The 17,002-nt window shown below is 33.9% G+C and overlaps 3 protein-coding genes across 7 annotated transcripts in view; 1 reads left to right on the top strand and 2 right to left on the bottom strand.

Annotated features, from left to right (window-relative positions):
• Window positions 1-1,333: 1,333 nt before the first annotated feature.
• On the bottom strand, window positions 1,334-6,863 carry LOC140052319 (progestin and adipoQ receptor family member 3-like). The gene is made up of 7 exons (XM_072097825.1): window positions 6,679-6,863; window positions 5,533-5,724; window positions 4,861-5,023; window positions 4,448-4,600; window positions 3,816-4,013; window positions 3,631-3,721; window positions 1,334-2,573 (listed from the first exon to the last, which is right to left on the bottom strand). Exons 2-7 carry the CDS (start codon window positions 5,676-5,678, stop codon window positions 2,431-2,433), a joined length of 894 nt encoding a protein of 297 aa, XP_071953926.1. The 5' UTR covers window positions 5,679-5,724; window positions 6,679-6,863; the 3' UTR covers window positions 1,334-2,430.
• A 48-nt stretch (window positions 6,864-6,911) lies between these two features.
• Window positions 6,912-12,885, bottom strand: LOC140052318 (STAM-binding protein-like). Of its 3 annotated transcripts, none has more exons than XM_072097824.1 (10): window positions 12,781-12,885; window positions 12,207-12,333; window positions 11,982-12,046; window positions 11,566-11,650; window positions 11,226-11,318; window positions 10,527-10,981; window positions 10,053-10,269; window positions 9,314-9,451; window positions 8,639-8,751; window positions 6,912-8,047 (listed from the first exon to the last, which is right to left on the bottom strand). In XM_072097824.1, exons 2-10 carry the CDS (start codon window positions 12,324-12,326, stop codon window positions 7,885-7,887), a joined length of 1,449 nt encoding a protein of 482 aa, XP_071953925.1. In that variant the 5' UTR covers window positions 12,327-12,333; window positions 12,781-12,885; the 3' UTR covers window positions 6,912-7,884. The 3 variants fall into 3 exon arrangements, with proteins under 3 accessions (XP_071953925.1, XP_071953924.1, XP_071953923.1); XM_072097823.1 differs by having other exon boundaries at window positions 12,829-12,881; XM_072097822.1 differs by having other exon boundaries at window positions 12,764-12,878.
• Window positions 12,886-13,030: 145 nt separating this feature from the next.
• LOC140052317 (protein FAM13A-like) overlaps window positions 13,031-17,002 on the top strand; it is a 28,627-nt gene continuing 24,655 nt past the window's right edge. For all 3 annotated transcript variants that reach the window (XM_072097819.1, XM_072097820.1, XM_072097821.1), the window contains exons 1-2: window positions 13,031-13,122; window positions 16,582-16,873. The gene's annotated coding sequence lies outside the window, so the exon portion shown is untranslated. The remainder of the gene's footprint in view (window positions 13,123-16,581; window positions 16,874-17,002) is intronic.

The raw sequence follows: 17,002 nt of genomic DNA, 5'->3' as shown, positions 1-17,002 counted from the left end.
CCAGATTCGATCGTTGTCGTAGATAAAACATGACAAACAATGCTCTGGCATACATTTCCTAGTATTCAAGTTTGGCGTACTTTAAGTGCTATATTTATTCATTCCTTTGAGTAAAAATTTAATGATTTTAGAACATTTTTTGTTCAAATAAGTAATTTTCACGTAACAGAAGTAAAATAAAAACGAACAGTCTTGTAACGTTTCACGGTATATTCCCAAGTCAAGTTCACGTAGCATTTGTGCATTACAAATCACTTGTCGATATCCCCGCATGCCTCTTTTCGTAGACACGCTCTTATAGAAATGGTTTCAATGCATTTAAAATATCAATTTGAATCTTTACATATCGAACTAATTTCAATAAAGATCTTTAGTTTTGTATAATTTGTATGTAATGTGTGATTTCGAAATATGAACTTTTTTATTATTGAAATTCTCTGTGAACAGCTGCTCCGTACTGAAGACCTAGATATTTTCATTTTTATTTCTAAAGTTGACATGATATAATATAGTTTTAGTTACTTATTTTATTATCTAGTTTTTGTCTACATTTAGTCTGTAATTCAATCATAATTTGTAGATATGATTTCACCTTGTCTAGGATATTCGTCCGGCAATGAGTTTAAAACAAATAAAATAAAGTGTGTCTGGATATGGAAGGCTAAGCAAACTTACAATACTTCTAGGAAACAGCATTCTAAGATCACTATAAGATATTATAGTGAAGGCCTACTGAATGTATACAGTGAGTAACAACAAAGAACTTATAACACAAGAATCTCCTGTTCGTCCGAAGCGCGTAACAATTTCGAAAGGCATTGTGGGATAGAATAGAGCTATGGGTGGCGCCATTGTGAGCCATGGAGTAGGGCGCCCGCATCAAATTAGAAAGTCAAAATCATAGAGGGGATCTGCTAATGCTCTAGGGGGGATAGAGTAATTGACTGAGGAGTAGGGCGCCCGCATCAAATTAGAAAGTCAAAATCATAGAGGGGATCTGCTAATACTCTAGAGGGGTAGAGTAATTGACTTCCTAGTTTGGAGGGGGCGCTGCTCCATGCTGTGAAATGGCGTCGCCCAGTTTGACCTTTTAACCCTGTACTTCCGATACTGTGTTTTGAATGCAAATTGAAGAACAGGAGATTCTTGTGTTATAAGTTCTTTGGTAACAACATTAAGCTCTGTCTACACTATCAAACTTTATGTGACAAAAAATGTGATGTGCCCATATATGGACACGATGATGCCATATCACTACCATATTTTGGCACATCTAACTAGTGTGGACAGAGCTTTAGGCAGGAAATCTAGAATATTTGTAATTTAAACAAAAAAGTTTATTTTCTCTTCCACTCTAGAATTCGCATTCCTTTATTTAAAAAACGAATACAAAAACATATGTATACATTGCACAAAAATGGATAACTTATTACGAATGAATTAAAAATCATTACAAATGAATCTAACATCATTTTCTTGTGCTATTTGGAAATATAATAGAGAAACAAATTAAACAATTTCTATTAATAAATAAAGACTTACAAACTAAAATGAAATGTCATTAAAATTTAACTATTAACTTAGTGTCTTTTCTAATATTAGGATATTTTACACATCAATAAAGGAAAATATTTAGTATTTCCATATAAAATAGAAATAAATTTATTATTACATACAGATTAAAATAAATAAAACATTATTTCAGTGAACGTCTGTAACCTAACCTTACATAATACAGGCACGACATGTGATACACATGGGATGCTGTATTAAAGAATTTTCCTATGATACTGCGCAGATATTGTCATACATGTATGTGGAGACAAGACTGAGAATCAGGTACACATGGTTAGGAATTAGGTGGTTAGGAAAAGTGTGATGATAATTTAAATGCATATGTAGGCTAGGCTTTATCGTTTTTACATATTTATTCTGTAAACTTGAAATTCTTAATTTTTCTCCCAATTGTGTAAATTGCTGTAAATAAATTGAATAAATTAAATCTAGGCCTATTTGCAAATATACAAATATTTTTGATACTAGAATTACCTATTTTTATATAACTATCATTTTAGCCCAACCCATTTATTTGAATTTTAACCTTTCTTAAATTTGTACCCATTCCCTTTCTACTTTTATGCTTTAGATTTATTTTGTTATTTCTCATATTTATTTAGATGTTATGTATCCTTGTCATATAATTTTATATTTGTCTGCTCTTTTTTTTTGTTCATTTTATACCATGTAAAATTCAATCTCTGTTTACTTAGATTGCAATAAAAATTATTTTATTTGAATCCACCTACTACTCAACCTATGATTTTAGCTAGACATGTAAACCTACCAAAAGGCAGTATTTTAATACATCGCACTGCAACTTCTCGTTGATAGAGCATGTATTGTGTATTTCCAACAATCATTGAAGTTCCGTCAGGAATCAGGTAACCATTGTTCGCACGGATAATTATCACGAAACTCCATGAGGGAGATGCCTGCCTGATGCCACCATACGAAAGCTATCACTACCATTATGTGCCAAAGCTGATGACTGGAGCCGATGTAGTCCATTGTTCCTGCAACAACAACAATAGAATGCAGATCTCAAAATAGGAAGGCCTACAGTATATCCATTCTCTTCTGTCAGATATGGGCAGAATATTATAGATTGATTTACACAGTAGATAGACACAGGTAGATTGATGGGTTCTAGTACTAGCAGTACACCAAGAGACGATCCCCTACTCTTTTCCTTTAATTTCATTTATTTATTCGACCAATACACACATACAGAACAGAACAGAAACAGAGCACAATGGTTAGGGGCAACTAAAGCAAAACAATTACTATAACTCAAAGAGTCAGTTGCCCCTTAAAAAACATCGAAATACAAAAAAATATTGCACCAAGTAAAACATTTGTACAAGCTTATAAAAAAGTATCTTAAGACTCAAAATGAGTATAAGGGATAGGTACATAAATATACAAATTTCAAAGATAAAAAGATTAAAAATTGGAAACAACATCTCTTTTAGTGAGATAATGTCGGACTATATATATGTATTGTGTGCACATGAGACACATTGCACACAGGACCAACGGCTCAACGTCTCATCTGAAAGATGGTTGCTACCGACATGTATTCTAACCCTCCAGTTGGTACACATGGAGAGCGGTGATTTGATTAAAACCGTGGTGGGCAAAAGAAAACCTATGGACTTTCACAGTTCAGTACAGTGACTACCACCAGTTTAGCTGACTGCGCTACATGAAACTCTGTTGAATCAGGGAGTTGTAAAATATCCAACTCCCTGGTTGAATCATGAACCATTAAGCTCTGTATACACTATAACATTTATGTGACAAAAAAATGTGATATCACAACCATATTTGGGAACATCACACTTTTTTGTCAAACTAGTTTGATATTGTAGACAGAGCTTTACACATAGCCTAGCAAAACTTCACACATACCAGGATGCACACCATAAAAAATGCTAGTATTGGCACCCCAGTGTGCTTAAACTTGCTTAAGTTTTAGCTAGGCGATATCAAAGTTAGCTGTTAGGGTCATTGCGGCTGAGGTGTTGAAAAATTATTTTGGGCTAAAAAGATTCTTTAAACAATTTTTACCTGGAAAACAGCGTTCAGGAAACTTTGTTGCGTAGAAGAATAAAGCTAACACTCCCAGAATATACATCACTACAATTTTAGGTACAAAAGTCTAGAAAAATAAAAATATTAATTAAAGCTTGTATAACAATCCATTTGTAAAAAGATAGTATTTAATAATTCAGTATTTTGAGTAGAGTATTTACCTGTACAATAAGAGAGTCAAATCCACCATACAGAAAAGCCCAGTGAGACACTGGAATAATGCCAAAGGCTACCATAGATATAAAGGCTATCAAACGCTTGGTTGACCAATTAGATTTGTGAAACATCGGATGAAGTTGAAGAAACAATGTTGCTAATATCATACAACATACTAGTACTAAGTACACATTACGCCATACCTATGAATTACAATAATGAATGTTAGATCAGGAAAATTAAATACAGTAGATGCACTATAAGGGACATTTTCCGAGGTTAAGGGAGTTTTTATTGAAACTCCGTCCCATGCTTGAGTATAATTCTACTCCCAAATTTAAGATGAACTCGAAAACCAGACTTTTGTAATGCAAGTGTACATACATTGTTTAATTCCACAACTTAATTTTTGGCCAATTTCATACCCAGCTCCCCTGGAACTATACTAACTATACAGTATCATTGTCCTTTGACTTAAGCTCTGCCTTCACTATCAAACTTTATGTGATGTGCTCATATATGGACATGCATATCACTACCATATTTGGGCACATCACACTTTTATTGTCAAACTAGGTTGATAGTGTAGACAGAGCTTCAAAGACACTGCTTAATGAAACATTACACAATTACTTACAGGAAAGCATGAAAATGCATAGAATACAGCAGGAAAATAGCATCCTAGAAGACCCACAGATATCCCTGCTAGATCTAGGCACAGCCATCTCTTACAAGCCACTTCTGAGCGGCAACAGAACAGATGGTACCCTGCTGAACTCAACATACAAAACTGTAAAGGAAGTGATCAAAATGTATGTTTGCATGACACATCAAATAAATCTATTACATCAAACTACCTTTTGTAAATGAAATTATATGTTAAATTGTAGTAACTACAGTACAATCATTTTGAAATGCTCCTGTGTATTTATACAATAGTCAAGGTAAATATTTATAGGAATGAATTAGTCAAAATGGAGCAAGTGTTAGGTTTATCTTATATTATTTATGTACTGTATGAGGAACTAATTCTATAAAATTTAAACTTACCTGGAAACACAAAATGAATACAGAGAAAATGACTTGATCAATGAAGGTACCACGGAAGGAGGGTATAATGACAATACTATCATAGATAGATAAGGTCAGAAAGAGTAAAAACCCTATAAGGTGTGTCCACACGTTGAGTGTCTCATTTGACCAGAAGCACAAACTATAGATAAAACACAAAAATAAAATTGGAAGGTAAAGTCATGTAATAAGGTTTGTCCACACATTGCGTGTCTCATTTGACCAGAAGCACAAACTATAGTTAAAACACACACAAAAATTGGAAGGTACAGTATTTCATGTTTTAAGATGTGTATCTCTTTTTCAGAAGTACAAACAATGTAAAACACAAAATAAAAGTTGATGGTACGCATCATATTTCATATAAGTTGTATTCACATGTAATTTGGAAGTGTAAGATTTTACAAGAAAACAGACAATAAAATTTGAGGGTGTAACATTTCATATACAGTAAAAGGAACTTTTCAATTCATTTGTTCACATAATGAAATTGTTCACACTGTTTTAACAAACAATGGAAGCCATTGTACTGTATAGCCATCAACTAGCTCATACATGCCAACATATTTTAGACTTCTCCTAGCTTACCATCATGCTCCCGGTACTGAACCATATTTGACTTTAATTCAATTTTAAGGGAAATACACAAACCTTTGAATACATTGTCCAGATGAGAGGAAGACTCGGTAACCTTTAGTTATGTATGGGTTTCCTTTGAGAAAATAAGGAATTTCGTGGTAACTATACAAAACAATGCCTTTACGACTGTAACCAGAAATGTCCATTGATTCCATCATTGCAATTGGTCAGCTTGCAATTATACAATGAATTACATTATACAATCTAAAAAAAATTATGAATTAAAACAGAATATTATATACTTTTTTGGTTTTAATGAAAAATAGCTTGAGGCCCATTGAGGATGTTCGTTACCCACATTGCATAATTGTAGTTAAATAAAGTCTGTGTTTAGAGTTTGTCAACGCTTGCACATTTTACAGTAATCATACAAAGATCAATGCTAATTTGTTTCGCTAGGGATCGAGTGATTTTGTAGGTTCGATTCACAAATAGTTTTGTTCTCGTCATCATGTTTTACTCATGACATCTTTACCTTACCATTACCTAGAGTGATGGGTTTTTTAAAGATTTCGAAGGCCGGATGGCCCAATTGGGCAGTTGGCGGACATGTACGTAACCATGCATAAGGTTTATTGCAAATAGCTCGATTTCGCGAGGAACGTCATTGCACGATAGGAAGAATTTGGGAGCAAAAGTCACAATGCATACATACAAACAACAAGTCACGTATGTGCGCGTTGTGACGTTTGCTCCCAAACACTTCCCACCATGCGTCACATACGCTAAAGCGGCTATTTGAGATAAATAAATAAATAAATAAAAATAATTTTTTCACCTAGGCCTACAGCAACAATTCGTCTTAGCCAGGTGCCTAACTAGCTTACAAGCCCTAACTAGATAGCCTATACCTGAACCGGCTAGGCCCTAGATAGTGGTCTTGGTAGGCTTGCACTAGGCTAGTAGTAGTAGTAGTAGGGGAGGCCTGCTGTTCTGGCTGGCTACTACTATATAGTAGTACTAGGCTAGGCCTAGCCATTCTAGTAGGCCTAGTAGCCTAGGCCTAGTGTAGTAGGCCTAGGCCTAGGCTAGAGAGAGGCCTAGCATATGCACAGGTTTACACATTTTAACTTATATGACCAACAATAATAATATACAGAATACGAATTACATTATTATCATCTTATATTAAATATTACGAAATATAATCATACTAACATGCATCATGAACAAAAAAGGTGTTTCTACGCACACAAAATAACAACAAATCAAAACAAACTAATAATTGATGATGGCGACCGGTAAAACTAAAGAGGGCGACATATTTGTAATTTTCTCTATCACACACAACACCAAAATCTTGTGTGATTATTTTTTTTTTTTTTTTTATTCAATTTCTGCCATATACATAACAAAGAAGACAAAACAATTATAAAAGGAGGCACGGAAAGACCAAACAGGTGATTAAATGTTGTGTGTATTATGAAGGAAAAGTTAAGGTTCTCCATAATTTCAATTTTGTGTAAAAAGTTATGAAATACTTGAATTGTAAGAGTTAGAAAAACGTAAACACCAAAAAAAGTTTGTTATAAAGTTTTAATATATTTATACTCATTCCTTTGTATTTATTAACACTGTATTACTATTAAACAACGACTCATAAAGTTTTTATATATAATAACATTTATACCAAAACCTAAATATCTGTTTAGTTTACATTGTTTATGTTCTCGATTGTCTGATACTGTAATTAACTAAAATGGACCGTATTCACTGTTTAACTTTTCCAAAATTGGTCTGTTGGTTCTCATAAGTTGAATCCGGTAGTAATGTAAATTTGGAACTTAAATATAGAAACTTAATATTATGTTGATTGAATAAAAAATATTTTATTTTATTTAGTAAAAAAACCCCTTTAATGCAGCTTAAATTAAATAAATAATTTATTTACTTTACTTACTTTATTTAACTTATGTGTGAAGAAAACAAATAATGCCTTTTATTCTTATATTGCTAAATACACAAGATAAAAACACCTGTAAAAGACATGAGAGAAACCACTGAGTAAGTCTACAGAGAACACAAAAGCAATTTAATGACTTAAAGTTTGTGTTCTCTAAATAAGCCTTACATTCACATTCTGATGGTAGAATAATTTTGAGCGAAACATCAAGATATAGTTAGTAAAATATGTTTAAACAGCAGATCCCGCAGCAGATTCAGCGGTACAGTCCATTTCACCTAAAGGGTGGTGTTATCGAAATCATTTGTTGTACAGTCACCAAATAGCATTTATTTATCCCAAAAAAGGGTGTGCAATAAAATGTTCAAACACCTCAATGGTGGTGTTATCGCAATCCATGTTCCGTTTGTCCAACAAGCCATAAAATATTCAAGCAGCACACCCTTGTGGAATAGTCCATTTCACCTGAGATCTTTTATGATGGTTGTGAGATCTCCCTTCATCTTCACATGGTTCAGTTCGTCGTATAATGGAGGATGTTTTGGATGCGGATGAAAGCCTGTTTGTTTGCAAGATGAAATGTAGTTTAGGCCATAGTCCGGCGTTAAAGAAAATACACCAGTCCTGCAAGATAAGAAAATTAGTCCTCTTGTAACATAAAAAACAACTTAGTAAAGATAATAACAATGTGAATGGTAGGTGGAATAAAAGTAATGATTAAGTTACACCAAATAATCTGCTAGACCAAGGGAAGAGCAGCAAAATAGCACATATAATCATCTTTTTAAATGAAAATAAAAATAGTTAATAGTTAAATTCTCTGAAATATTTTAGGCCTGTTTCGTTCCTGATCTACGTAATATGCAAATCAGGTTTTAAAATTGATGTAGGCTGTGGTTTAAGAGGATGATGTTCAAGAAGAATAGCGTTATATTACATTACTGAAATTTAACAATCCATATGAAAGATTGTTGGCTGACAATCAACATAATTCTTTGCATGGTGGCTCAACTTTATGAAGGTTCAACTGAGGCAAAAGCCACATACAGTCAATAAGAATAGAGAAAAATTGAATGATGTTGAAGCATAGAGATATAATATCTCTATGGTTGAAGTAACAGCAAAGTACCAATGGCTCTAAGCTAGCAACAGAATATCATAATTAAACTGTCATCATGCAGCATTACAGTAGTAAATAGAAAACAAAGCACTTACTGATTATGTGCTGGAGCACAAACAATTGCAATAGCTTCCGGAAGCATTATCTGATAGGGGCAGTGAGTATGCAGGTCAATGCTTGACATGAATGCTGTCTGAGTTGGATGAGTCTGTGGAGAAATTAAACAAATCATAACCAAAAACAAACCAAGACTTATTTCTGTCCTCTTATAAAGCTCTGTCTACACTGTCAAACTAATTCGAAAAGAAAAGTGTAATGTACTCAAATATGGTAGTGATATGCCCAAACATGGTACTGATATGACATCATAGTGTTCATATATGGGCACATCATTTTTTTTGTCACATAAAGTTTAATAGTGTAGACAGAGCTTTGCACTAGTGTCAGAACGATAGATGGAAAGGGATGGTAATAACATATACAAACAATAATCTGGAGTTTACACATGCCATGGAGTACGTCCCATACAGTATACTGAGGCAGGCATGAATACTAGTGTTTTGTACGGTGTGCCCCAGTGTGTGTAAGTTTTGTTGATGTGAAAGTGGTCCTATACAGTGCATACACAGTTCCGTTTATTATATGAAGACTCGATAATCACTTACATAAGTATTTTTTACAACAGCATGCCATATTTAGTACTTAATTTACATAAGCAATAATAAAAATTTTAGTTATCATCGTTATTCAAATCAGTTAATGAATCTTACATGAATCCAGCCAAGGGTTATAAGGTCATTGTTATCCATACAGTCAAAGATGTCTTCTTCATTAAGTGCTGTACAGGAGTCTGAAGTTGAAGTTTGTTTAGGTACAACAATATGAGTAATACTGAAAGAGTTGCGAGCCTATATATAATAGAAACATAAACAATTCATTTGTAATTCATATGGAAAGAAATATAAGACATCTAGGTCAGATGTGAGAGCAGGGGAAGGGAGAAGAGAGAGTGGTAGGGTGTTCAGCAGAGTTAAAAATGTTCACGAGTAGGAGACTTCTTTATCAATGTAAATTATTGGACATTCTACTTCTGAAGTTTGTCAGTCTTATCTCGGATATCAGAGATTATCAGCATAGAGCAATCACACACCATTAGTGAGATAGGGAACCATCACATAACATGGGTGAGATAGGGAACCATCACACACCATTGGTGAGATAGGGAACCATCACATAACATGGGTGAGATAGGGAACCATCACACAACATGTGTGAGATAGGGCACCATCACACAGCATTGGTGAGATAGGGAACAATCACACAATAAGTTTGAGATAGAGGACCATCACACAACATGGGTGAGATATGGAACCATCACACAACATTTGTGAGACAGGGATCCATCAAACAACATGGGTGAGATAGAGGACCATCATATAACATGGGTGAGATATGGAAACATCACACAACATAGGGAACCATACAAACAAGAACTGTGCTGTAACCTACCAACTTTCCTGCTAATATACCACAGGTTTCAAGGTTTTTACTTGTATTGTGTTTCGCTAAAGCCAGAAACTTTGGAACCGCATCTAGTGGAACAAAGACACTTCGTAAACCGAAGTGATTGATGGGTGCCGATGCAGGAGGATCCTGCATCAAGTGACTCGGTTTGCTGCTTCTGTCAACTTTCTTTGAACGGTCAACTTTTGGAGCCGCTGAAATGCTGCAATATAATAGTAAATGAATTAATTATTTCTTAGGTAAGCTTGTAAATCTGAGACAGTCAAAGGTTGTTTCAGTGGAGTAGAGAAGCCTACTTTATTTCTAAAGTTGTTTAGATAATTGTAACAAATGGTGACACTTTTTATAAAAATAAAAATTTTATATGTAGATATTTATATATCTTTAAAGCTATCAATCAGAAAATAGATGTAATTTCAAGCCAATAATTGTATAGTCTTTAGATCAAATGTCACTTACTTATCATCTGGCATTGGTGGTGCAGTTGGTTGTGGTACCATTCCTGGTATCGGTATGGCACCAGGCATTGGAGATGGCACACCTCCGGCAGAGTTGAAATTCATAGTGCCTTCTCCAGGCTGTGGTGAAGTCATTCCAGATGGTGCACCTGGAGGTATAACAGGAATTATAACAGGAGGTCTCCTCTTTTCCCTTTCAGCGAGTCTTTCTTGCTCTATTTTTGCTTCTCTTTGTTGCTGTAGTATTTTCTGTTCCTCTTCGGCTTTCTTCAAAGCCAATTTCTGTTCTTCTAATAATCTATGTTGTTCTTCAGTTATTTGTTTTGCCTTTTCTTCCTCTATCCTTCTTCTTTCCTGTTCTAACGCTGCTTGCTCTTCCTCCCTAATTCGTTTCTCTTCCTCTAATTTGCGACGATGTTCTTCTTCTCTCTTTGCCTCCTCTTCTTCTTCTTGTTGCTGAAACAAATTTTACCATATTATATGATTATAAATATAAAATATATTAATGTACTCTTTTTATTACTGTAACTTTATTAAAAGCAATTATCACTCTAACATACAAATAAGATATAGCATTGATAATGATAATAGTAGAAGTATTTATAATCCCTGAGCAACATTGTCAATGTTATCATAATCAACACCATCACTATCATTGGAATCATAACACAGTAGAACCCTATCAAGAAGTCAAGCATACCTTTTGCCGTAAGTATATTTCATATTCCTTTTGGAATATTTCACGAAGTTTCTTTTTCGTTTCTTCGGCTCTTGGAAAAGCTAACTTAATCATCTATAAATAAAGGTTTAAACATTTTAATTTTTTATTTTTAAATCATTTTTCTCAATCCAAGAGTGTAATCACTTGGTTCCATAGTTCTATGTTTGGAATAATTTTCCTTTTTAAATTCCGATTCTGATTTCACAATAAACAGTATCTCAACTATAAAATTATTTTTAAAATTTGACTATAAGACTTGACTTGTAAACTGATGCATCATTTAATGGTAAATGATATTAATAAAATATTATTAACTTACCTTCATGTTTTTCTTAATCTCCACTGACTTGCTTGACTTTACATTCTGGTAATCTGGATGTTTTGGCAATTTCTCAACAAAAATTCTAAAATATAAATTATATGTTTACTCCTCCATTCATTGAAATCTATATCTCATGCAATAATGTTCACAATTCATTTATTGTTATTTAAAAACAGAGTTCTTTTTCTAGTTTAAACAATTACTTTCTTCCAAGAAACCGGATGATATAGCAGACTTCAGGGATGTTTAATAATACTATATAACTATGTATTATTAGCTGGGTAAAGACCATTGTCTTGAAGGGACCTGCCTTCAAAGACTTGAAAGTGAATGGCCAATGTTGGTTTATCCAGGTAAGTAAACCTCCAGCTGAAGGTTATTGATTAACCACAATAAATTCAGTCACCACCTACGTTATAAACTTTGTGTACAGAACAAAAGCATGTTGCCAATTGTGTTCCTCATAATATACATCAGCCTAAAATGTGAGAAAGAATAAAGTATTAATACTGACAATATTAATAATAGTGACAATAAAGAGGTAACAATAAGTGGTGAATATTAATAAATACTCTTCTCCATAGGTAATTTGCATAAATTTTTTTAATGTTAAAATTGTCTCATTAGCTTATAATTACCATTCGCATCATTTCTTGTCCTGATCGAAGATACCTTCTTGCAGGTACTGTACTATCAACCTCAACAGATGATCCATAGTCACCTAAAGCTCGTATACGTTTTGTGGGATCGTATTCCATGTTCAATCTGAAACAAAAACCATTACATTTAAACAAAGAATATGTCTAATATAGTAAAATATGGATTTGCTAGTTACTGCACTGTTACATCCAACCAAAACAAAAAATTTGATAAAACTGAAATGTCGCCCAAACTTTAGACTACAAATTTGTCAGCAATATAAAGGCAGGGTCTATCTAGCCCACATCACTACTAACTAAACTAGGGCCTACCTAGCCTAGAGGTCTAGTAGGCCTGCCTACCGCCGGTACCTGTAACCTAAACGTCACTCTCTAGTCTAGGAGACTAGGCTCGACTATGTTACTCTCTCTAAAGTAAAGGCTAGCCTACTACTACTACTAGGCCTAGGTAGGGAGGGCCTTTTTAGCTAGCTCGGCCTTGCTAGTTTAAAGGCTAGGTAGGCATAGGTATTAATAATAAATCAAACTACAATTACATAGAAATACTATCAACCTAAAAAAATATTTTTGGGTTGTTTGTTTGTGTTGAATGATGACAGACCTCCTCTCAACTTCTTCTTTTGCTGCTGCCCCACAACTTGTTTACCATGACGTCATCCTCTTGTGACCCGCCGAGAGGTCAGAGACACTTAAACAAGCACGTGACTAGGGCGCACACGGGCACTTCCTAAAAATCACATGGTACAAATTGCATTGTTTTGATTGGCTGGTTTATATTAGCGCTGGTTCCGTCCCAAACAAGAGATACAGAGCGGAAACGTTGTCGAGGTTTTGTTTGTTTACATTGTTGATAACTACACAATATCATAAAATTGGACTGTTGTTATTTAATAAGGTATGTTATGCCCTTTACTGAGCATTTTATAACCTAGATTGTAACCGTATCGTATCATTTATAAAATTGTGTTCCGCTTTTTCAGACACTGTCCAAACAAAAAGACAGTCATGATGATGGCTAGCCTTTCATCTACCTACTAGCCTAGGCCTAGGCTAGGCTAGAGGGCCTAGCTAGGCCTAGCCTATCTAACCTAGGCGGCCCTAGTAGTGTCATGCAGCATGCCTTTCTTTAGCCAACCAACAGCAGGCAGTCAAGCAGATTCCATTCAATTCCACTTACTTGTTGAGTCTTAGCTAGGCCTACCTAGGCCTGGTTGAATTAAGGAGCTGAAAAGTACAGCTGACTGAAGCCAACCATTAAAAAAATACATATGTTATGCGCGATTTGAACGATTTGCGCAATTTGAAAGGTTTGAAATTGCGCAAAAAAAATCCTTGCGCAATTTGAATTGAAACATGTGTTTCAAATTGCGCAAGCAACGTATTAAATTGCGCAAGTAATCTGAAAATTGCGCAAGGTTTTTCGACAGATTGTGAAATCATGCACACCCATATTTTTATAGTAATTTCTAAGAATGATTCAAAATTAAAGATAAATATCGCATTTCCTTATTTTAGTAGTGCAAATATTGTTATAAGTTAGCATACCGTCGAAGAACCGACGAAGGAAAACGAAGCGGTGGTGTTCCACCAGGCGGGCGCGTCGCGGGCGGCCGGCTATACTACTCTAGCCTAGCTAGGGTCTGGACTACTGATACTGACTAGGTTACATGGCCTAGCTTAAACTAATATTAAAAACTTAAAAAGTGAGTATTAAACATTATCTTCATTGAAATGGTCTTATTTATTTATAATAAAATACTAAATTTTAAACTCCTCTGCCTAGGCCTAGCCTAGCCATGTATGGGAAAATTTACAGTTCGTTTTCAAATTGCGCAAAGGTGTCATATTGCGCAAGAACTATCTTGCGCAATTTACAAATTGTGCAGCGCAATTTAAAATGGCGCAAAGATTTTCTTGCGCAATTTGAAATTGCGCAAGTTGATTGCGCAATTTGAAATTGCGCAAAAAAATCCTTGCACAATTTTAAATTGCGCAAGAATTATTGCGCAAGGATTTTTTTGCGCAATTTCAAATTGCGCAAATCGTTCAAATCGCGCATAACACATACATAGGCCTACAGTGCCGCGGCTTAAGTAATATTTCATAATATTCATTCACGAGTAGATTAACACAGTTCTGATTTGTTGGTTAACAATGATGCTTAGTTTTAGGGTGCACGTATAACATATTGTTTCTCCATTCATAAAAGTAAATACTGGTTCAATGGACGAGCTAGATTACTCTGGAGTAGTGATGAGTGAGGCTATGCGTTAGGGATCGATACCAAGTGACAATTTTTTTTTTATTTAGAGCGCATATTTAGAGGGTTAGGCCTAGGTTTAGTTATATTTAGGAAATAGGTCGACTATCTTTATCGTTTATATTTATGAACTACTTGCAGTTGACATCTGTTCTCTAACGGTAAGTGTGATATTTGATTTTGACTACTGAACTAGTGTATCTGAAGAACGTGAAGAACCCCACTGTTTTTACCACAATTTGACTGAAAATGGAAATAGCATTCTTTATCGCTTTTCAGTTTCAGAGCAAGCCGTTACTGTATTACGAATTTCATGCATTATTTTTTTATGAGTAATTAACCTGAATAATCTTAATTATAATGTAGAAAGTATAAGATTAATGGTATTGTGCGCATTGTGACAAATATTTCTTGTGATTAGTAATGCTTTTAAACAGTTATATAAAGTGAGTAAGACTAATTCAAATGATTGATAATTTTGTTATAATTTATTAAATATTGTTAGATAATTCAGTTATTTGTAATAACTACTGTAGAAATTAAAATAGAAAAACGATCAATTATAAAATTGCACATGAAAATATTTTGTATACAACAACCCAAACACAATATAGAGTATGTGTAGATATGTTACACATAATCGATTGATAGTGTAGTGCAGCAGCACTTAATAGAAATTGCCAAAGTGAATTTGCCTCACCCTAAATGACATGCAAACGAAATCGTCAACTACAGTATACCTTTTAACTAGACTAGTGCCTAGTTTTAAAAATCACAAATTTAAGTTTAAAAAATGTGTTTTAGTAATTACAAGGCTAATAATTAGCTATGGACAATATTATATGTGTAAAAGGCATCAAGCATTTTCTCATGTTCTGTGTTTTTAACCCATCTCATACAAAAAGGCAAATTGCATTTTCTCATGTTCTGTTTTTTCCACCCATCTTATACAAAAAGGCATAAGAAGATGATCATCTATAATTATCCAACTCAATACATTACACCATCATCATTACCCTTTATTAAAATGTGTGGGTAGATAGTTACTACTGTAGTATTGAATATCCATTAAATTCCACAGTTTGGTAGTGAATTAATTAAGCCATGGCAACAAGTCTTCAATTATTGTTCCTATTGTTAATTACACTAATTGCTAATATATGCAGCGAGTTCTCTGTCTGATTTGTTCTTACATCAATTCAGAATTAGTAAATTATATTGATTTTATTTTAAAGGCTGAAAAGTGTAAAATACTGTAATGTAATATGTATAAAATCATATGACATTCCTTCTTAATCTATATACATGTGTAGCATACCACACACATCTTAGCATTTAAAGTACTTTGAAAATGTTATAAGGAAAATAGTATTTTATATTATTGTAAGGATTTATTTCCATTAGGGCCAAAATATTTCTGGGACTTAATCTCATTATTCCACAGTTCCGCAAACTTTTTATTTCGCTGCCTAAATTTGGGCCTAAAAGGTTTTGTAAAAAATAACAGGTTAGAAAGAAAACACCACTGCGAATTCTTAATTGCACAGAGATGTTCTTATTTACTAAAAGCTAGTACAGTAAGTTATAAATTGAAATATGTGAAAGATTTTTCCAAATATACATGAATTAATCTCATTATTCCACCGTTCCAGAAACATTTTATATCGCTGCCTAAATTTGGGCCGTGGGCCATAGTTAGTCCCAGTATTAACATTATGAATTGTTTGAAAACCCAGTACAAACAATAACTATAATATAATTTTAGTTGGATCAATCACGAAGGCCAAAAAGAGCTTGTCAAAGGAGAGAGAGGATGCTGTAGCAGATTATTCAGATTTTGGCATGGTTAGACTTCAGCAACATACAGAACTATTCAAAATATCAATAATTATAATTAAAATAATCATCAACAACATGAACTTTGTAATGTTTCGACGACCATAAAGTTTAAAATTGGCTCATAAAAATGAGTAACTATATTTGATATAGAACAAAGCATAACTCATGACTATAATTCTTTATACTAATTCTCAATGAGGTAGAAATATGTATTGTACTAATAAAATCTATTGTTTTCTTTTTCTTTGTTTATAGTGGATAAATATTTTTGGATTGGCTATACCACTTGAAAGGATTTTCAGCTTCAACTGATGTGAGAAATCTCTCGTTTTTTTTACAACAATCAGCAAGTTGGCAACATCAACCACTCATGTTGAGCCAGTGCCTCTTATGCTGTAAAAGTTTGAAACAACCATAGTTTTTCTTGTTATAGAACTTTTTCATCATGAAGCAGACGTATTCATAAGAACACTTTTAGAAACACTCTTTCTTCCATTAACTTGCTTCATGAAATTCTTCAAAGATTTCAAGACTAAAATAAAGAGAGGTAAGTTATGACATGGTGTGATATGAAAGACTTCAGTTAAGATGCTCAAGAGGATTTTCTCAACTAATGTCGACTAAGCCCAAATCTCGACGTTAGCATTATTGGTATCTTTAAGGTTATTGCGCTCTT

Source organism: Antedon mediterranea, chromosome 6 (assembly GCF_964355755.1).
Source record: "Antedon mediterranea chromosome 6, ecAntMedi1.1, whole genome shotgun sequence".
NCBI classification, from domain to species: Eukaryota; Metazoa; Echinodermata; class Crinoidea; order Comatulida; family Antedonidae; genus Antedon; species Antedon mediterranea.
This window is presented reverse-complemented; position numbering and strand designations above follow the sequence as displayed.